This window comes from Fundulus heteroclitus, chromosome 23 (assembly GCF_011125445.2).
Source record: "Fundulus heteroclitus isolate FHET01 chromosome 23, MU-UCD_Fhet_4.1, whole genome shotgun sequence".
In the NCBI taxonomy this organism is placed as follows: Eukaryota; Metazoa; Chordata; class Actinopteri; order Cyprinodontiformes; family Fundulidae; genus Fundulus; species Fundulus heteroclitus.
Genome location: NC_046383.1, coordinates 33,948,651 through 33,967,859, shown reverse-complemented (window position 1 = coordinate 33,967,859; position 19,209 = coordinate 33,948,651). Strand labels below are relative to the sequence as shown.

Here is a 19,209-nt window from a genome sequence, read left to right as displayed (position 1 = left end):
CCTGGAAAGGGAGAGGCAGCTTTCCCTGTGTTGACCCCTCTTGGGCACCTTTCTCTTTGGGGGTCCCTTGGGGCATCTGGGGTTCTGGTTCCCTGGTGTCTGATTCAGTGCTCTTGGGAGTGGGTCTTTGGCTCCCGACAACCGCTATTGAGCATTTTCCTTAGGTAAAATCCTGACATAAAAACGCGCACTCTGCCAACACCTACAGGTGCTTGGATTCAGTTACTTACAGATTGACTTCTATACACAACACCCCTATTATTATCTTTAGCTGTTATTTTATAATTTCATATTAAGTAATACTGTACATTCTTCAGTGATGGTGTCAAGACGTTGGTTGTTTGTACCGGTGATACTTTATTGGTTTGTTTGGTGTTCTTTTTATATCTCTCTTTGCAGTTGTATGAGTAGACAGGATGTTATATTGCTCTCTCCCTTTCCTCTCCTCTGTCTCGTTCACCTTTTCTCCCGTCCAGCATTTTGTCTCATCTGTTTCTCTCCTTTTTTCCCTTACTGTTTCAGTGTCCATTGAACATGAAATAGTCCCAGTATAAAATCTAATAAAGATTCTTGCATATAAAAATCTCCTCAGACCTTAGAACAGCACTTCAACTATCCACAGGGTAGTTGAAGTGCACAGGGTGCATGGCAGGTTGGGGACATTCTGTCACGTGACACTTATGTGACGTGTGACTAAAAGTTTAGCTTACAAAGTTGCTGTTGGTATCTTAAGTAGTGTATGGTAACATGTAGGTTAGTGTTTGTTTAGGTTTAGGAGTTACGCAAAGGGATGGATTAGTGTTAGCTTCACAGTTTGCAGTTCATGTGAAATTTTTGCGATTTCCTGCCACAACCTCTCATGCACCTTGCGCGTCAATACATGACAAGAGGGGTACCTCTTTCGCGTCAGAATCTGACGTGCAGGAGGCTTGCCCAAGTATCAACCTTTGACAAGTTGGGATTTAGACTGAGTTGGTTTCATAGACAACTTCCTTATGAAATGCTTTACCTTCAAAAGTGCAAACAAAATAGTATTTTGTGATGCAAAGTTCTATTTCCTTGTTGATCCGTTGTTCTGCTACATTATTCTGGTGTGACTTGGAACAAAAATAATCCCCTGGCAGATCCTCAAGCATGTATTCGGGCACTGTCACTTTCAGTCCTGGTCCAAAAACCCATTTCTCCATGAGTGGGACACTTAGCTCCACCAGCTGCATCTCCCTCCCTCACCTCAACATCTATGACCTGTAAACAGCAGAAATAAAGATACAAACAGTTTTCAATTGTCCTATGGGATAATAAAGTGGGTAGGTAGAAAATATTGTTATATCCGTACAAAGTAAATGAAACAGCCTGATGTGAATGTGATGAAATGTGATTTATACCTGATTTTACCGCAGCTGTTTCACCTTCTCGTGTATGTTGAGCAAGAATCTATCTTGCTAGTATCACCAGAGTCTGAAACCTTGTGTCCAGCGCTGTGCACTGCAGCAACAAGTCATATGCATCCCCACTGTATCTGCCTGGAACACAACTGAGGTTTGCACTTTGTATGGAGGTGGATTGCTCATCCTTTGGTGTCGGGCTTTATCCATTCATGTTCTTCAGAAGCACAATGAGAGATACTGGGGCACTTCTCCTCACTTAAGACCGCATTAGCTGGGATAATAATCAATACATCTCATCAAGATGAAATTAGGAAACGGGGACAGTAATGGTTTCATTTATTTTTACATATTTATTAATATTTAAACAACAAGAATCAAGTGTAAAAGCCAGGAATGTGCCTCTCCACACTTTTAGTATATCCTAAGATTAATAAAACGAATACATCAATAGTGTTATTAATACAAAACTAGAACTGTGTCTCTGGGTTGGGGCAAAGTGGTGGGGGTGGGAGTGGAGGGGTCAAGGGTGATTAGCAGGGCTTTCCAATTTTGTGGGGCCCAAAGAGCTCTGCTGCCTCCTAAGGAGAGAGTGACATGAGGAAAAGAAAAACCAGTAAATACAAACATTTAGCCTGTAGGTGTCTGTGGACACAGAGTTCCCCCACCTTTTAAAAAAAGTGCAACAAATACTTATTCTGTTCACGTCTACTAACTATGAGAAATCGATTCTTCTGCGTTAACATCAAAAACAAGTAGCAGTCAAGCCTGCAGGTAAAGGATGATATATGTTTCTTACTGTCACCTGACCGCATCAGGGGCCTGTGCTTCTCAAAGAAGCAGATTAATTTCTCCCACTAATGGGCTATAAGCACAGCTCCACTAATGAAAGAGAGGAAACAAAGGAGCTGCTGAAGTTCAGGAAGAAGTGGCGCTGTGCTTATAGCCTGTTTGGGATAAGAAAATGGGTTTTGGTGATGTGAGGTGAAAAGGTGTTAAACATGTTCAAAAAGGCACAGACTTGGAAATCCCCTTGACAAGAATGCAAGTGACTGTGTGTAGTGCAGCATGAGCATGAATAAACTTACATAGAGTGTGTATAACTACATTATGTGTATGTGTATGGTAGTAGTTGATGTGCAAGTATATTGTTTTCTCCTATAAGGTGAGTTAACTCCGGTCAGTGAGCTAACATGAGATCATCTCTAGTTTCTTCAAGGCCTTCTGTCTCTGAAGAGCCATCAGCTACGGTAATCAGGCGAGCAGCAACTCGTGGTGTTGTCTTACTTTTTATTGATTAATTTTTAAACTGGACACAAACCAAACATTTATCACAGGATCAGCCCGGTCCAAATAAAATGAATTGATTAACACACCTACCATGACACTGCAGCTCCCCATCAGTTGCCACCGGTTGTGAAACTTGTGACAACAAACTTCCACTTCTTCTTCTGTTTTAAAAGTGGTGCGCTCTTCTTCTTCTTTGAGATAGGATTTTTGAGTTTTCTTAAGCTGTAAGCCATAATCAGCGATATTAAAACAATAAAAGGCTTGCGATATTTCAGTTGATTTGTAATGAATCCAGAATGTATGACATTTCATGTTTTTTAATTGCATTACAGAAAATGAAGAACTTTATCACAATATTCTAATTTTCTGAGACAGTCCTGTATACAATTATTTATGGGTGATGTGGACTGTTACCGAGCTCACTTCTACTACAATGCGGGTACGGAGCAAGTGCTTCAAGGAACCAAAACTCAATGTGTCCACTTACAGTAGCCCCATTGCAGTGCAGAGTCTGGTCACCGAGGCCGTGCTGGGCTATGGGCAATTTTGCAAGCTTTGGAATTTTGCCTTATGCTGCACCAGTCCTATGTCAATCACCTGGGAATTACATGAGCCAAATAGCAAGTCAGGCACTACATAATAATACCTTCCTGTGTATTTCAAAATAAAATAATTCTGGAAACTCCTGTCTCAATGCTAACCCTCTTGAGACCAAGACACGGTAGCATGACGGATGAAGATGGAGGACCTCACAATATGTCTGACAGCGTGGACTGAACTTAAAGAGGAAGAGACGGGGGGGAAACAAACACAGGTGAACTGAGGGATACAGTCAGGCTGAAGGAAAGGAGGGGCAATGAACTAGCAGGTGTAATTAGCAAGCAGGGCAATAGAGAATGGCCTTACTTGGAGAACACTAAACAAGGAACAGATCTAACAGATAATAGACTACTAACAGAAGTAAACTTAAACAGGAGCTGAATCTAATCAAAAGAATGTCTCAGACATAATGCTGAACTGAACTAAATGAAGACAAGCAAAAAATAAGGATCTAACAGAATTAATAATAAAATCATAAGAACATCAACTAACAGAAAACTAAATAGGTAACACAGATGATGATCTCTAACAAAACTAATAATAAGAAAGGACAAATCAAACAGATTGCAGAACAAATAAAGGACATAGCTCACCCGACAGGTACTAATCTAACCAATAACCTTATCTAACATAAATGCTGAACAGAAAACTAAACAGACGATAACACGAGGATCTAGGGATGAACACAACAAAATAAGCAGATAGCAGAATCCCCAGGGAGCTAACATAAATACTCACATGCCTGCAGATCTCCACACAGGTGTGATATGAGTCTTGTCGCTCACCTGATGGGTGTATCGTTACAGCTCCTTGAAAGTTATTTTATAAATATTCATCTGATCAAAGAACTCTGACCTTTGTCCAACCTGTCAGTCAAGATAAATGGTTATATTTAATGAGTTGGTCTATGTGCTGCATGTATTGCATTTACAGGTAATGGATTGAACAGTGCACACTGAGATGTTCAAAGCTTGGGATATTTTTTGTCATCTTACCCTGCTCTAAACCTTTCATCATTTTTATCCCTGACCTCAAGGGCGAGAATGATTTCCTTTAAGGGGGTCAAAGTAAAGAAGAATGTGTACAAATAAATGCCACAGCCGAATAGATTTTGTCTTCCACTTTACAACTATGCACCAGTTATGTTCTGGTCTGCCACATGACATCCCAATGAAATACATTGGGGTTTGTGGCTGTAATGTAAAAAAGTACAAAAAAGTTCAAAGGGTATTCATATTTCTGCAAGGCACTTTGAAAAAATTATATTTAGTCTTTGCTAACATGGATGAGACACATTTGTTTTCCAAGTAAAAAACAGATTAAAATAAGTGTAGTTTGGGAAAAAGAGGTGGACAGAAAAAGACTGGAGTCTGTCTTTAATACAGACTGCATAACACACACAGTCACTTTCTTTTGGGATAAACACCTCTCATACAGATTTTCTTTTGCCAAACATAGCAAACAAATGGGCTTTAATAATAACAAATCAAATCAATTATAAGATTTCAAAACTCTAAATATCTTGCTTAGCAGACACCATTTAGATCACATACAGTATCTAAATCACAACCATTTTGCTCGGTCAAACTATTCTGAGTACATGTAATGTGTAACAATTTGCATTTTTCACACTCTGACCCTCCTAAGATCTCCTTTTGCTGTGGAGCTGGGATATCATTATCAGAGACAGACAGAAAGAAAAGTAAAGCTACACAGAGAATAGAAGATCTGGAGGATTGTAATGCTCTAACAGTGTTTGTTCTGTGCCACTCTCTCTCTCTCTCCTCCATGTGTGCATGTCTAGAATTGCAAAACCTCCAGATGTATTGCTAAACTAAATGCATCAATATTCTCAGTTTACTTTTAGAATCACATAGATTATACTAATTATGTAGTAGCTGTTTATTTTAACACGTATTCCCTCCTTTTACCCCTCCAACTCTGCACCCATAAGTGTGCACGACATTAGCTTCCATTTACATGCTCGCGTTCATGGTGGATCGTACATCAAACGAGCTGTTGGTGCCCCTGTCTCCGCAAGTGTGCCAGGTCTTTATGTGTGAAAGACAGGAGACTGACCGCGATGCATGAGTCGGTGTGTGACGGCTCAGCAGAGGGGCCGACAAGCGTAGATAAGATAAAGGGAGCTTAGTGTTTAGTAATGAGGTGGTTTGTGTGAGAAGAAGAGCACCAGAGGAAAACTGCAGCCTCTAGTCTGGATAAAGGACAGCTTTATATGCAACTTAGAGGGAAAAAAAAGAAAGAAAAAAGATGCAGCTAAAGTAAGAAACATCTTTCTTAAATCAATAAAACCATATTATAAGCATATCGTTCCTGTGTTACGTTATTTAACCTTACCCTACAAGTTCCTGGTATATCCTTTGCTGCAGTACTATATAATTATCAAGAGAATTTTTAAAAACTTTTCAAATGTCACTAAGAAGAAATTAGGTACCAAGTGGTTTAAACCCAGGAAAATCTGTCATAAATTTGCAAATCCACTAAATAGGTTATACTGGGGCTCCAGGTCTGTGTGCCTCTACATGATAGTGTTACTTTGAATGCAGGAACATTTCCTCTGCCTATTTTCAGTGGAAGCTGGCTATTTAGCTTCTTCACCTCTACATTTATGCCTTAGCTCTGTTCACCCGATGCTTGCACATGCACAAAAACAAGCTGTCTGCCGCAGGTTTGTTCTGGGGAGGTGAAAATGAACCAATGGGTGTTAGTTCAGGGGCTTTGTGCATGTAGGAAAGGCATCTATCAAGCAGTGTGCCGTAGTTGCCGATGCAGTTATGGGATGATGCATCGGTATTAAATGATTGATAAATCCATAGGGACAATATTGAAATGAAGGATGAAAGCTGGGTTCTTCTGCTGCTGCCATTACTGCTGAGCTATATGCATTAAACATAGTGCTGAATAGTGTGTAATTTTATTGGTACTATTTGTACTATTTTACTTTGCCACAGTAAATTCATCCATCACTCTTGGGTTATTTCAGCTTCATTAGAAAGAAAATAAAACTCACCACAGCTAATCGTCTTAGCCCTTATGACTATTATTATTATAACAGTGACATAAGTGTTTTGGTAATGTCATCATGTGGGTGTCTGCAAGTTTACTTTCTCCTATTCATGGGCAGTAATAATGTTTAGCTGGTGATCTGTATCAGGCTGAATTTAGGCCTGATTGTTGACTGGCTGGTGCAGAACTTTTTTCCTGTGAGTGAAGCACAGCTAGTTTCAGTAACCCCAACCATCTTTGCTGTGGAAGTTCTTACTGTGGCAAGAAGACTTAAACTTAGGTATTTTTAGAGAGGAAACGGTCTGATTGGAGGTTTTGCAGTTTACAACCAAAAAAGGATATACATATTGTGCGTGCACCGTGCCGACTTGCAGAAGGAGGAAACCTGCATGAAGTCGACTTTATCAGATAAAGCGAATGTTGGAATTATTGTTGCAAATTTGTTCCGTTTTATCCTTTTGAGATTTAACTTTTGTGTTTTACAAAACAGGCTATATCTGGGAATGTTGGCAGTCTTTTGTAAATCTTTCTATTAAAGCAACGGTGTACATTCTTTAAGGACAACTCACAGAGATTATTGTCTACAGTTAGTAATGTTAACGGCACTAAATTTTCTAAACTGTCCAAATCATGTTTGTTTGCCTTCATTTAGTAAAACTCTTTAAAAGATCAACTGCTCTTTCACCCACCACTGTTTGCTGCTAATGTAATCAGTTAAGAACCACTCAAAGGTGGGCGAGAACCAAAATATTTTACTAGAAAAATAAAATGTAGTCTGCTAAAATCCATACCACCAGGCCAAAGCGTTAGAAAATTAACAACAAACCAAGAAATAAAATCTCTGACAGGTACATTTTTGATAACAACTGCTCTTTGCACTGTTTACTCATTTCTAGATTGCTTGTTATGTTGAAAGCACATACTGAAGACGGAATATGCTGCGCAGCAGATTTGTCATCTTCTTCTGAGCCTCATTGTTTCATTATTTGGGACCCAGGTGTTTTGTAAGTGTGCTGGAGTCAGAATGCAAACCCTCGTGAAAAAAAAGTTAATAAAATCTTCCCATTCAGACACAAAGCATCACTCCTTTGCACCGAATTTGATCGGATGCGTCAAGTTCAACCCTGCTGAATCTAAAGTTACGGAATCAGGATGAATCACAGCTCACAGGTGAATCAGACTGTTTCAAAGCTGTGTTTTCTGCTCATGTATCTTTAATGTTGTGCGGCTGTGGCGATGTATCAGGATCTGCATTGTGTCGGCCGCAAAGCAGCAATTCAGAATCCAATCTTATCGTACATGACTTGGAGTCTCTACATGCTTTACCAGGAGTAATATAATATAATCTACTCATGATGGGAATGGGATTATGTGACTCCAATAAAAAAAATATCCTCCAGCAGGAAGTCACTAATGCTACAATCTCCCACATTTCATAAACCTAAATAGTCCCAAACAAGATCAGGATCATAGAGAAAACAGGGCATAGTCAATTTATAATATTTACAGGAATAACACACAAATAAATTCTAATGGATATTTGAGCATTTCAAAAAAATCTTGAAGATGGTTAATGAGATATTTATATACATGCAATGGTACAAAACAGTTACATTTTAACTAGGTCTGGATGAGTTGCTAATCTCCTGGTTACAATGGCAGGAAAAATTGTAGCGTACATCCAAGTAGTTTTATTACAGTCCCCCCAGGGTAAAAAACCTCTGTGGAGAAGAAATTGTTGTTGGTCGCTAACCTTGTGTCAAACAGTGTTACCTCCACTGAGACGTCTACCTGTTTGTGAGTTTTCCTTTTCATTTTGCTTTGTTGCCAGGAAATGTCAACAGCTCAACCGAGATTCTGTGTTCGGGATGACAAAACAGCTCTGGCCATCTTAAAAACAACCTATCTGTAAAACTAACTCAGCCCATTTCCCTCTTTATCAGAAAGCGAGGTGAGGTTAGAAAGAGAAGGGAAGGCAATGTGCAGCTATATTTTTCTAGTTAAAGCACCAGGATTGGCGTGGAACTGGACTCCCAGAAAGATCAATTTTAGGCTGCAGTTTCAACCAACCGTTGCTCCCAACAAGAAACATCCTTCACTGAATTACAGGGTTGGAAGCTAAGAATGGAGGTCGAAATTATGAGGAGTCTTGTCTCTGCACCTGTTGTTTGTTCATTTTAAATTACACATCAAGTAGATTTTTCTTTTTTTTTTGTTGTTGTTTGCTTTGCTCAATGTGTCATATCCATGTTATGATCTATGCATCTTGTTTTGTATTTACGTTATAGTCGTTATATTTCTTGTGAATCTGTGCATACTGCAGATTTGATTTTATTCACCATAAAAAAACTCTGTAAAGCATTCTGTGCAGTTTGTTTGGTACATTTTTGATTTCTAACCAGGTCTTGCTTGTTTAATATTACACAACCGTTTGTGGATTGCCTGTCCTGTAATATTATGTTAAAGCCTTGTAGACTGTTCGCCTTAAAGCGGCATAAAGTAACGTTTCTCCCTGTGACAGTAAGTGTTTATGAGACAATATATATATATATATATATATATATATATATATATATATATATATTACTACCTCTTCTGTGCGGGGCACATAAATGGCTGTCATGTTTGTCTATTTTCAAAAAGGTCTGGTAAGTGCAATACCACTTAGTGCTACTTTAAACCACATACCCAAGATGGCTTGTTAACAGCACTGATGCCTGCTGATGCTAACTCAGTACATACCAAGAATCATTTGGAAGAGCTTTGCTGCAATATAGTGGTCAGAGTTAAGCCAAAATATGTTTCATTTTGCTCTTTTTTTGTAATCCTATATCTATTGCATGCTCTACATTTTAATTAACAATCTCTAGTTAACTAAGATTTTTTTATGACATAAAAACACAAATATGTTTATTTGTTTATATAATTGGAAGTAAATTCAGAGATAAGGCTGCTGTTGCTCTGTTTGTTTTCTTGCCACCTTTGTTGCCATAATTAAAGCAAGTGTCACTGTGGTCTAAATGTGAAGGAAAGAAGTCTACTTTGAGAAGCCATGTAAAGTCCATGAAGTATTTGTTTCGCTTACGATGCAGCCCAGTTTTGTGCGGCCCAGTGCCACCCTATTGGAGGAAAGGATGTACAATGAAGTGTCCCTTATGATGTGAGGATTAATTCACCCATCATTATCATTATTTTCTAAGTATGTGGTGGAGTTTTCTGCAGGTCCAAAAGACACAACATAAACAATTTGCAATGCACTTAGAAAAAAGGTGCTGCATAATTGTATCCAGGCTGAGAGTTCATACAGTGCAGAGTAATTTGCTTCTATCTCTATACAGCCACAACAAAGGGTTTACATTTGCATACAAAGAAGTGCTCATTAACTCCAGCTTTGCCGATTAAATGAATAAAAAGTAAAAACGGCAGTTTATTTTGCAGGAGATAATAAACTTGGTCACAAAACCAGCAAATTTGACCTAGCCGGCTCATATGCAGGCTATAATCTCAGTAACCGCACCTTTTTTACTCAGCTGTTCCATCCGCAGCATCTTAGTGGTGTGTGACACTACACAGAATATCATCACTGTCAACATTATGTCATAAGCTCCTTTCCTTGCAGGAATGTAGGATTGTGTAAGGGTGATGGGTGTCGGATTAGGACTTTTAGGATTTATTGTTGCAGAGTGTTTGGTTGTGATTGAAATTTCACTTTTCAGGCTAAAAACAAAGTTTTGACAAACACAGTTCCATGAAATAAACAGATGGCGGCGGGTCGATAGTGGCGACAAAACGCAGAATTTCTCATCTTTTTTATCACAAAATAATTTTTTGTCTCTCTGCTTCAGATCCTCGTGCTATTATTGTGCTGCCAATAATCAAAAGCACGAAACGGTGGCTCACATATCAGTGCCATCCTGAGCCGTGTCATCAGCTGTCCCACTGTTCATGTGGGCTGAATAAGATTTCAATCAGAATTCAAGCGGATGTCTGAATTCCCATTTATCATCATAAAACGACTGCCGGCACAGCTAATCTTTATTTTCACTTCTGTCCTCCCTGTTGTGTGTGTGTGTGTGTGTGTCTGTATAAATACTAAAGTAAAAGGAGACGATCAGAATTAGTTTACATAAAAGGATATGGAACTGTGTCTGTGACGGCCGATGCCTCTGAAGCATTGATGTTCTTGGCTTCTGGTTGAATTTAAAAAAGTTTCAGAATACCACTTTTTTTTCCATTGCTTGTATTCCAAACTTTAGTTTATCTTCACTTTTCTCAGACTTTTTCTGTTGACTTTTCAAAAGTTAAATAACTACAAATGTATTCATTAATCATTTAAAATGACAGGTCTCACAGTTTTTACACCCTGTTGTTAATAGCTTGCATTATCGTCTTGACCAACTGGGCAGAACTCTTGTCTTCTCCATCACCATCTTGGAGAATACCAAAAGTGGGCTCGCATAGATCACCTCATAGTTTTGTTTTTTGCACATCACCCAACAGAGAATGAGTTTAAAATTGTGCTGCCAAGCAAAGAGCATCTGTCTGTGCTGTGGAAGCTGCTGCCCTGTTTAAATGAGATATTTGTTTTAATTGATTACATCCATGCGACTTTTATTTACCCAGGTAATATGCCATTGAAGAAAAAAACATATCCAAAGGAAACTTTGCCAAGATAGTGCCATCTAAAACCACAGTTGAGAAAATGACACAATTGAAACACAAGATCAACACAAGGAAAGGACAGATTAGAAAATACACTCCACTTTGTAAATGGATTACTCAAAAACAAGAATAGCAGAACAAAAGGTATACATTTCTTAAAGAATGTCAATGTTTTTGACATGGAGTTAGCATGAAAAATGTACAGCCATATTGAATAAATTAGAATAATTTCGAAAAGTTTTTATTTATTTCAGTAACTTGATTCACAGCACATAATTTTTATGGACATACTCATTATGTTTTAAAACCTTTATTTCTGTTAAATATTTTCCCTCACATCTAGCTAATAAAAACACATCATTTAAGGTTAGACAATTGCATCAGACTAATAAAAAGCTAATTTTTTTATTACAGAAATGGGGGCATAAGGAAAAGTATATATAATACCGGCATAAAGGTTGTTTCTTTCTAAAGCTACTTTTAATGTGACAAACAAGCCTTTACATAAATACTTAATCTAATGTATTGAATATAACCATAGTCTTTTATAAAGATAATCTAAATTTAATGGATTCTGATGGAGAAGAATCTGTCAGGTTTTGTTTTTCCGTTTTGACCCTGAGGGCAGCAAACACAGAGGCAGGCAGACAATTGAAGGATTTTACTGAAAAGAAGGTGAACGGGTGGCACTGGGAAGGGAACCGGGAACCAGGAATGGATGGCAGGGGGACTAGAAGCTGTTCTGGTCGCTAACTGTGAAAAGAGAGTAAACGGTGGTGACCAGCGGCCACAAGCAGGGAGGTGTAAAGGTGGAGGCAGAGGCTGACTTACAGAGTGGGGGAATACTGGAGTCCGATGGAGGTGTGTCAGCATGTGTGTGTGTGTGGTGCTGGTCCGCCGGTGATTTATCTTTGGGAGGGTGGTTGCTGTTCTTCTTCAAATTGTGGATTTGGACAAAACAGATGTGATGGCAGCAGCTACGCATGCGTCCTCCTGCGCTGTCATGTTTATGTTGGTTGCACTGAGGGCTCAGCAGCTGCTGCTTTCGTCACATCTGTGTGTCCCGCCTTAAACCATAATACAGCAACGTGATTGACCCGATCCGTTTTTTTTTTTTGGTTTGGACCCGAACAGATGAGTGGGACCAGGTGGATTCTCGTGTGTTTGTGAACGTGCAGATACTGCGAGAATTCAGCTTGCAGGCAAGGTTACTACACAAACCGCTGCACCTGACAGAAGATCACAGAGGTGTCACATGTCTTTCCATTGAAGAGTGTCTAATATTGTTGTTAATATGTTCTGTAATCTACACTTAAATTCTGAAAAGTTTCTTAAAATCTGCTGTAGGTTTAGTTAGTCTGGCATGCCACATGTGTGTGCTACCTGTATTCAAACAGACTACAGAATAACAGACAAACTGATTTAAACTTTTTTTAAACTTATCCCCAGTCTGAATTCATTTACAATTGTATTAAAATTAATTATATGGGTGTTTTCTGTCTTTAGATTCTAAATCAGATTCAATCGGGTATTTTACCTATAACTTGGTGGTATATATAAATTTGCTGCCTTTGGCATAATAATTAGCTTAATTAGGAATGATTTGGAGAAACTGACGTGTTTTAAGGAACTGCAGATGTGCTGCTTCATTTGCATTAAACACACAGGAGGCATACGTGGTATACAAGCAACCCTAGCTGTGTGGGGGTTGGGGGCAAATTCACGATAAAAGTCTAAAAGCAATTCATTCAATGATTTTTAACTTTGAGGGAATCGAAACGAACAATATTTGTGTAATTTCACTGGTGGCAAGCTGCAGATATGTATTAGAAGCATCCTCATCGCTTTTAGATTTAGAAGTACCATCCTCAACGTGATTCTTCCCCTATAGAGAAGTGCCGTGTTCTCCCTTCATCACAATCATGTTGCAGAATCATATTTTTCTCTCCCCAGTGTGTTTATGAAAGAGGTCATATTTATGTTAAGAATTGTGAATAAACAAAGATCTGACATAAAAATACAGTCCTCCCTGTAGTCAAACTGGATGGGATTGCTTGCGGTGGGAACTCATTAGTGTTTCAATATGCAATATTTCACATATTTTGCAGTATGCAAGTACAAAAATATGGAATGTTTTTTTTTTTTTTTGTCTTAGCCTGTTTGGGTTGAAAGTCAGGGCTGCATGATTTCAGGGAAATATTTTATTGTGATATCATTGCTGTATTACAGTATGTGTATTGCTGTGTAAAACTGCTGTAAAAATAACAATTAGGGTTTATATTTTGGACACTTACTCTTGTTTAATGTCCGCATTGCTCTGAATGAATTTGATCATCTGTTGGCAAATAAATATGCCTGGTGTGGGCATCAGGCAAAGACAGAGTCCATTTATTTGACTAAATGTGTTGCAGAAATGCAAAGGGTGGACGCATAAGACCTTCAATATTATATCCTTGAATATTGTATCAAATTCTACGTCCAAGAAGTCCTTTCTGATTTTGCTGTTTTGCGATAACAGTTGCGATTTGATACGTTGTGCAGGTCTATGAAGTGAATGAATCAATCCAACTGTTACTGGACTCACTAACTCTTCTTTCTTTGCCCCTTTCCAAGGTGCCAGTGGAGAATAGGGAGATGAAGACGCTATCTCTCCTTTTCCTTCTCCTCCTCTTTGCTTCGGGAGCCTGTGACGATGTCAAGTACATCACCAAGAGAAATTCAGGTAGGATTAAGAGCTTTAGTCCATCTGTTCTCTCTCTCTCTCTCTTCTTGAAACTTCCCGTCTACCTGTCTTTTCTGGAGCCTCTGTCTACTTACTGATTTTCCATTTATTAAACTGCGTCAAACACTCCACAGCTGCCTCTCTGTGTTTGCTACCCATCATCTTTTCTCATTCTACTCCAATTTGTCCTTTTTCGACCTTTCTTTGTCAAAAAAATAAATAAAAAATACCACATCTATATTTTCCTCTGTAATTTTCTACACTGTTGTGCTTTCTGGGGTCTCGAGTAACTTAACTTGATGTAGTGGTTATGCGCTACTTGTTTGCTCTAGCCAGCTTTGCCTTCTCTGCAATCACCACTTTCCTATTCTCAGATAACACTCCTCCCCACACTGTCTGTGCGCTCAGACGGCTGTGTATCCGCTCGTCCTTGTCTGCTGAGCACGTGTGTAATGATCAGCCTGTTTCAGTGCAGCTGTCATTGTTGCTGCTGTTGTGCTCATTTGTGTATCTGCGAGCTAGCTGATGACAGATCTGCTGATGATCTTTTATTCATAATCGATTTGCTTCATCTCCCTGATTGGCTTTGGGGGAAGAGGGGGTGGGGGTGGGGGGGGGGGGGGGTTCAGTTGTTGGATTGTGCTATTGATGTACTGCACAGAGTGTCAAGGTGCTGTGTTGTACTGGATGGGGATAAACAGAGTTGCAAATGCATTTATTGCTTTCCATGCTTCCATTGTTTCTGTAAGAACGTATTTTTAAAAAAAAAATATTTTTTTTTGTTAGTGGTTCATTAAAATCCAACGGAGCCTACAGCATGTGTAATTTTTTATTCATGCTCCCCTGCCAACTGCTGAAGACGATGCGAACACTGAAAATTACTCAGCAGGTTTTAGCAAACTTGTTCATTGAATTATAGCAATCCAGTTAAAATAGATTCAGCTGTAATCTGATCATGTCTCTCTGTCTCGCTTGATAATAAGTTAATAGGATTTAACAGAGGAAATATGCGGATTTACATACACCTTGTTTTCCCACAAACTTGGCTTCTCAACCATTCATTTATCCCTTTCAGGCTACAGTTGCTATCGGTCCCAAGGTACAAAGGAGAATATACGCAGTGCCCATTATTTCATGGCGTCATTCTTTGTTAAACAAGTACTTGTTTAAATCTAGGGGTTTTGTTATTGATAATCATGTTTAGTAAAAGCTTTAAAGATTAAGTATACCAGAAACCAGTACCATGGACTGACCTTCTGGCTCAAATTGACTTCAAAACATGAATGCATTTCGGATTGAGGCTGTCATCAGCGACAGCCAATGGACTTCAAATAAATATACTAAACTTTAGAGTTTATGAATAACCTGAGATTAATGATAGGAATCACAATGCTTCTTATATGTATGCGGAAAGTCTGGAGTCAAAACCAGCTCCCCATGAAAAGTTAAAAATTGGTTTAACTGAAAGAAACTGTTGACAAACCTGGAGTGCCTGATTTTTGTTCTTCTTTTTGTTCTTCTTTGTTTTTGACCAGACATGCCATCATGTGTATCTTTTTTCCTATATAGAAAAAAAGATATTTGAACTTGAACAAATTGTTTCCCTTTCCGAGGCATCAGATACTGCTGTTATGATGACTGTGCTCCCTTTGCGATTCACAAGAGTGTCCTTTGCTCCAAAGCACCAGCGACAGAAAATTCAGCCCGAAAGAGAGGTAGACATACAGTGAGGCTTTAAGGAAAGGTGCAGGAGCAATAACCAACAACAAACATGAAACATGAGATTCATGCTAAAGACCGCTTCAGGAAAACGGTTCTTTTAATTCCTTGATTTGTGTTTACTCTAGATTAGGTATACTATCACACTAACCTTGAGTAAAATGACCAAGTCTAATCTATTTTGTTTAAAATACAATAGCAACAACTTCTGCTAAAACAATTAATTTAAAGTTATTTTATTTTGTTCCTTAAAATTATTATTAATTATTATAGATTTGTAGATATGAATTTGAACAAAAATTATATATATGTATTTACTTTTCTAGTGTCAGGTCTGGTCTAAAACAAGATGACATTTGCTGGTTAATGGAGCAATCTGCTAACCTGTTGTTAGCCAACGATGGTTTTAAGTCAGCGCTACCTTGATTTTGATGATTGGTGGCGCTCCACTGATGGAGTGTATTTTGTCATTGGCAATGTTTTTTTTCTTTTTAAAGCACTGAATTTATCTTGCAAACATAAATTATAGTGACCTTCTATTAGCTAGTTAGCAACAGGTGGGTGAGGGGGAGACACAAACACCAGCTATACAACACAACTGATACAATAACATCACTGTGATGGTATGTACCAAAAGAGGCAAATGAAACATGCCTTTGTAGATTTAGACATTAAACCCAGTTATATAGTTGAATGCTGCCTGTGATATTATTAGAATAGCAGAAGCAAAGCAGAGCATAAAGATAAATAACCACATCTACTGTCAAGGTGAAATATGTTGTTAAAGCAAGCTGCTTACTTTTGGCCACGTTCTGCTTCATTTTTATTGTTGGACCTTTGAATAACTCCTTTACTAGGCAACCATAATAATAATAATAATAAGTAATTTTTATTTGTCAATGCACATCCCAATGAAATTTGTCTTCTGCATTTAACACATCCCTTAGGGAGCAGAGGGCAGCTATCACAGCGCCCGGGGAGCAATCTGGGGCTAAGGGTCTTGCTCAGGGACCCATAGTGGCAGTCTGCGGGGATCAAACCTGGTACCTGCAACCTTGTCAGAGTTCAAGCACGCTGCTTAAACCACTAGGCCACCACGACCTGCATAGTGCTTTGGTCGAATGTTTGATGAGACTCAAAATTTACAGGGGATATTCTTTTATAAATGTAACAAATCAATGTATTAATGAGGTCTAAAAGTATGTGACAAAGCATGCTGGTTGCAAGGACTTAAACCAAGTGATTCATTTCTTCCACACCTTCTTTGCTGTAATGTTGTTTTTTTAACATTTTCTCGCCTTTCTTTCCTTTCTGCATGTCTGTGTGTCTGGCTCACTCTCTCATCATTGTACTCCCTGTGTGGGTGAGCTGGTGGGAGTTTTTGTTTGGTATTTGCTACGCACCAGCACGCGTACGTTTGCAGGCATGCCTCTATGTGTGAAGTGTCCGCTTCTTGCCACCCCGATTTCTGAGGATGTGCGGTGTGGGTGCTGTGCATATGTATGCATCCTGGTTTTGAGAGTATATTTGTGTGAACTCCCAGAGTGCGCTCCAGTGTCTGCTTTTTGTCTGTGTGTGTGTGCCTGTGTGTGTGTGTGTGTGTGTGTGCAGTGTTGTGTGGGAGAGGTGTGTGCTCGGCAATTATGTGATCAGAGCAGAGCCAAGCGGACATTTATGTGGGCGAGCCAAAGATAGTCTGTTAGATCTGTTCTGTGTGTGTGTGTGTGTGTGTGTGTGTGTGTGTGTGTGTGTGTGTGTGTGTGTGTGTGTGTGTGTGTGTGTGTACACGGCCCTGGACTCCATATGGATAGGAACTACCATTTGCTCATGTCGGTCTCCCTGCTGTGCTGCATTGCTTTGATGCAGCACCTGCTGCAGTAAAGGCTGGCAAATTGTGATAAGCTGGCAGAGAACAGGGTGGTGCTGCATGGTCAGATCCTCTGAAGTCATATTTGGACAGATTAAGGCAATCTGTAGCTTATATACTTGTGCTTCGGAAAGAAAATCTGGGAATGCACTATTATATGACCCTTACCCGACCCTGTTGCCACACAGACTCGCTGGTCAGACTTCGGCTATAGACACGACATATCTGACATGGAAGTAAACTCTGTCTCCATTGGCTTTCTGCATACGACTTTGTCTGGCGATGTAATAATATGTTATTATAAGCATGTGATCTGAAGGCTTGTGCCTTAAGTTTCACACCTTCAAGCAATTTTTGACAGTCTTCTTTTCAAGTAAGAACAGACATAGAACTTGAGTTGCTCTGTTGTGTTGACTTCACCAAAGAAGCCATCACCTTTCTTAAGACAGTTATATGACAAAATCCAAATATTTTGCAGGCACAGTTAGAATAACATGTTGTTAGCCGTTAGGCAGGACCTTCTTGCTGCATGAACCTTACAATGGTGCCCTGTGATCAAACTTGACCGGATAATTTTGTATTGAGCTAAAGTTTCTTTAAGCACTAGTCTGAAGCTTATGAAACATTTGTTCTACTTTTGTGAAGAGAAAAACAAATATTTGCAAGATGGAAAGGAGACAAAAATCAATATATAGGAACTGGTCAAGGGGTCTGCAACATTTACAACCCAAAGAGCCATGTTTGCCCTTCATCTTGCTAAGTGAAACGCTATTGTTACTTGATCTTTTGAAAATAGAAAACTTGAAATTTTTGATAAATATCTGCTGCTATAAAATTTTGCATTTTTAGTCAAAATAAGTCATTTTTACATAGTCAATGTTTAAGTTATATTTTAAGCTTGTAAAACAAACAAAAAACATTTTGCAACCATAGGATTGGATACTTTTTTTTGTTCAATGGGATGTTATTTGTGGAATGTAAAAAAGACACAAATTTTCCAACCTAATGACAAGAAAATTTGATTTTAAAATATCACTGCTACCTTCAGTCTAATGACTTAATCAAAAATCTGAAACACTGCATTTGTCATTATACCTAGTTATTTTTAAAACTACTTGGTTCTTTATCATTTTAGACAAATTTATTAAGATCCATTGTGGAAGGCCCAAAGGGCCACTCAGGTGCCCCAGATTGCAGAACCCTGGGCTAATTAAACTCCACTTATTAAAGATGCTTCAACCACAGTTTTTGACTTGAGAAATAATCCAGTGTCATGTGTCTTGTGAGTTTGTATTCTCATATAGACAAACTTTTCATGTCTGCCAAATCAAAGAAAGTTTTCATAAATCACAAACTGATTTTGTTAAATCTCATTGCACATGTTTCCAGTTTGTGTTTGATCACTTTGAATTACAGGTTAGTAACTTTAGTCCAGATTCCCTTAAAAAAACGTGAAATAGCCCTGTGGTTTAATGCAGATAAGAAGCTCAAAGCAGGAGCCAACTTTGACGTCATTTGCCGCTAACGGTTAGCCAGCTGTGGTGTTTTCACAGTCCTTACAAACCATTGGTAGCTTCTTTCTAATTGACTCAAACCTAAAATGTAGCATCACACATCAACGTTTATGCTAATACATGTTTTCAACTATTACAGATCTTGTAAACTGACTTAGTCATACAACTGAACACCAACTCATGAACAAACTTCTGTCTGACTCCAAAAGTAGGCTCTCTAAATATGGGGTTTCAAGCTTAAAACATTGATTCTAATAGTGAGGAACCAGCGCAACAACTTACAAAATAACAGTAAGTCCATAATTTCCCTGGGGTTTCATTCCAAGACTGCTGTGTTCTCTCTGTGATGACTCTACCTGTACAGTTTTACTTAACTAAAGAGAGGCACATATAAGGACTCCAAGTTAAGCTGCTGCTCAGTGG

The 19,209-nt window shown here is 38.8% G+C and overlaps 1 protein-coding gene across 1 annotated transcript in view; it reads left to right on the top strand.

Annotated features, from left to right (window-relative positions):
• Positions 1-19,209, top strand: part of il1rapl2 (interleukin 1 receptor accessory protein-like 2) — a 536,417-nt gene that overhangs the window by 73,057 nt on the left and 444,151 nt on the right. Inside the window, exon 2 of the mRNA XM_036127086.1 lies at positions 13,578-13,686. Coding sequence (XP_035982979.1) covers positions 13,599-13,686 — 88 coding nt within the window. The 5' untranslated portion in view covers positions 13,578-13,598. The remainder of the gene's footprint in view (positions 1-13,577; positions 13,687-19,209) is intronic.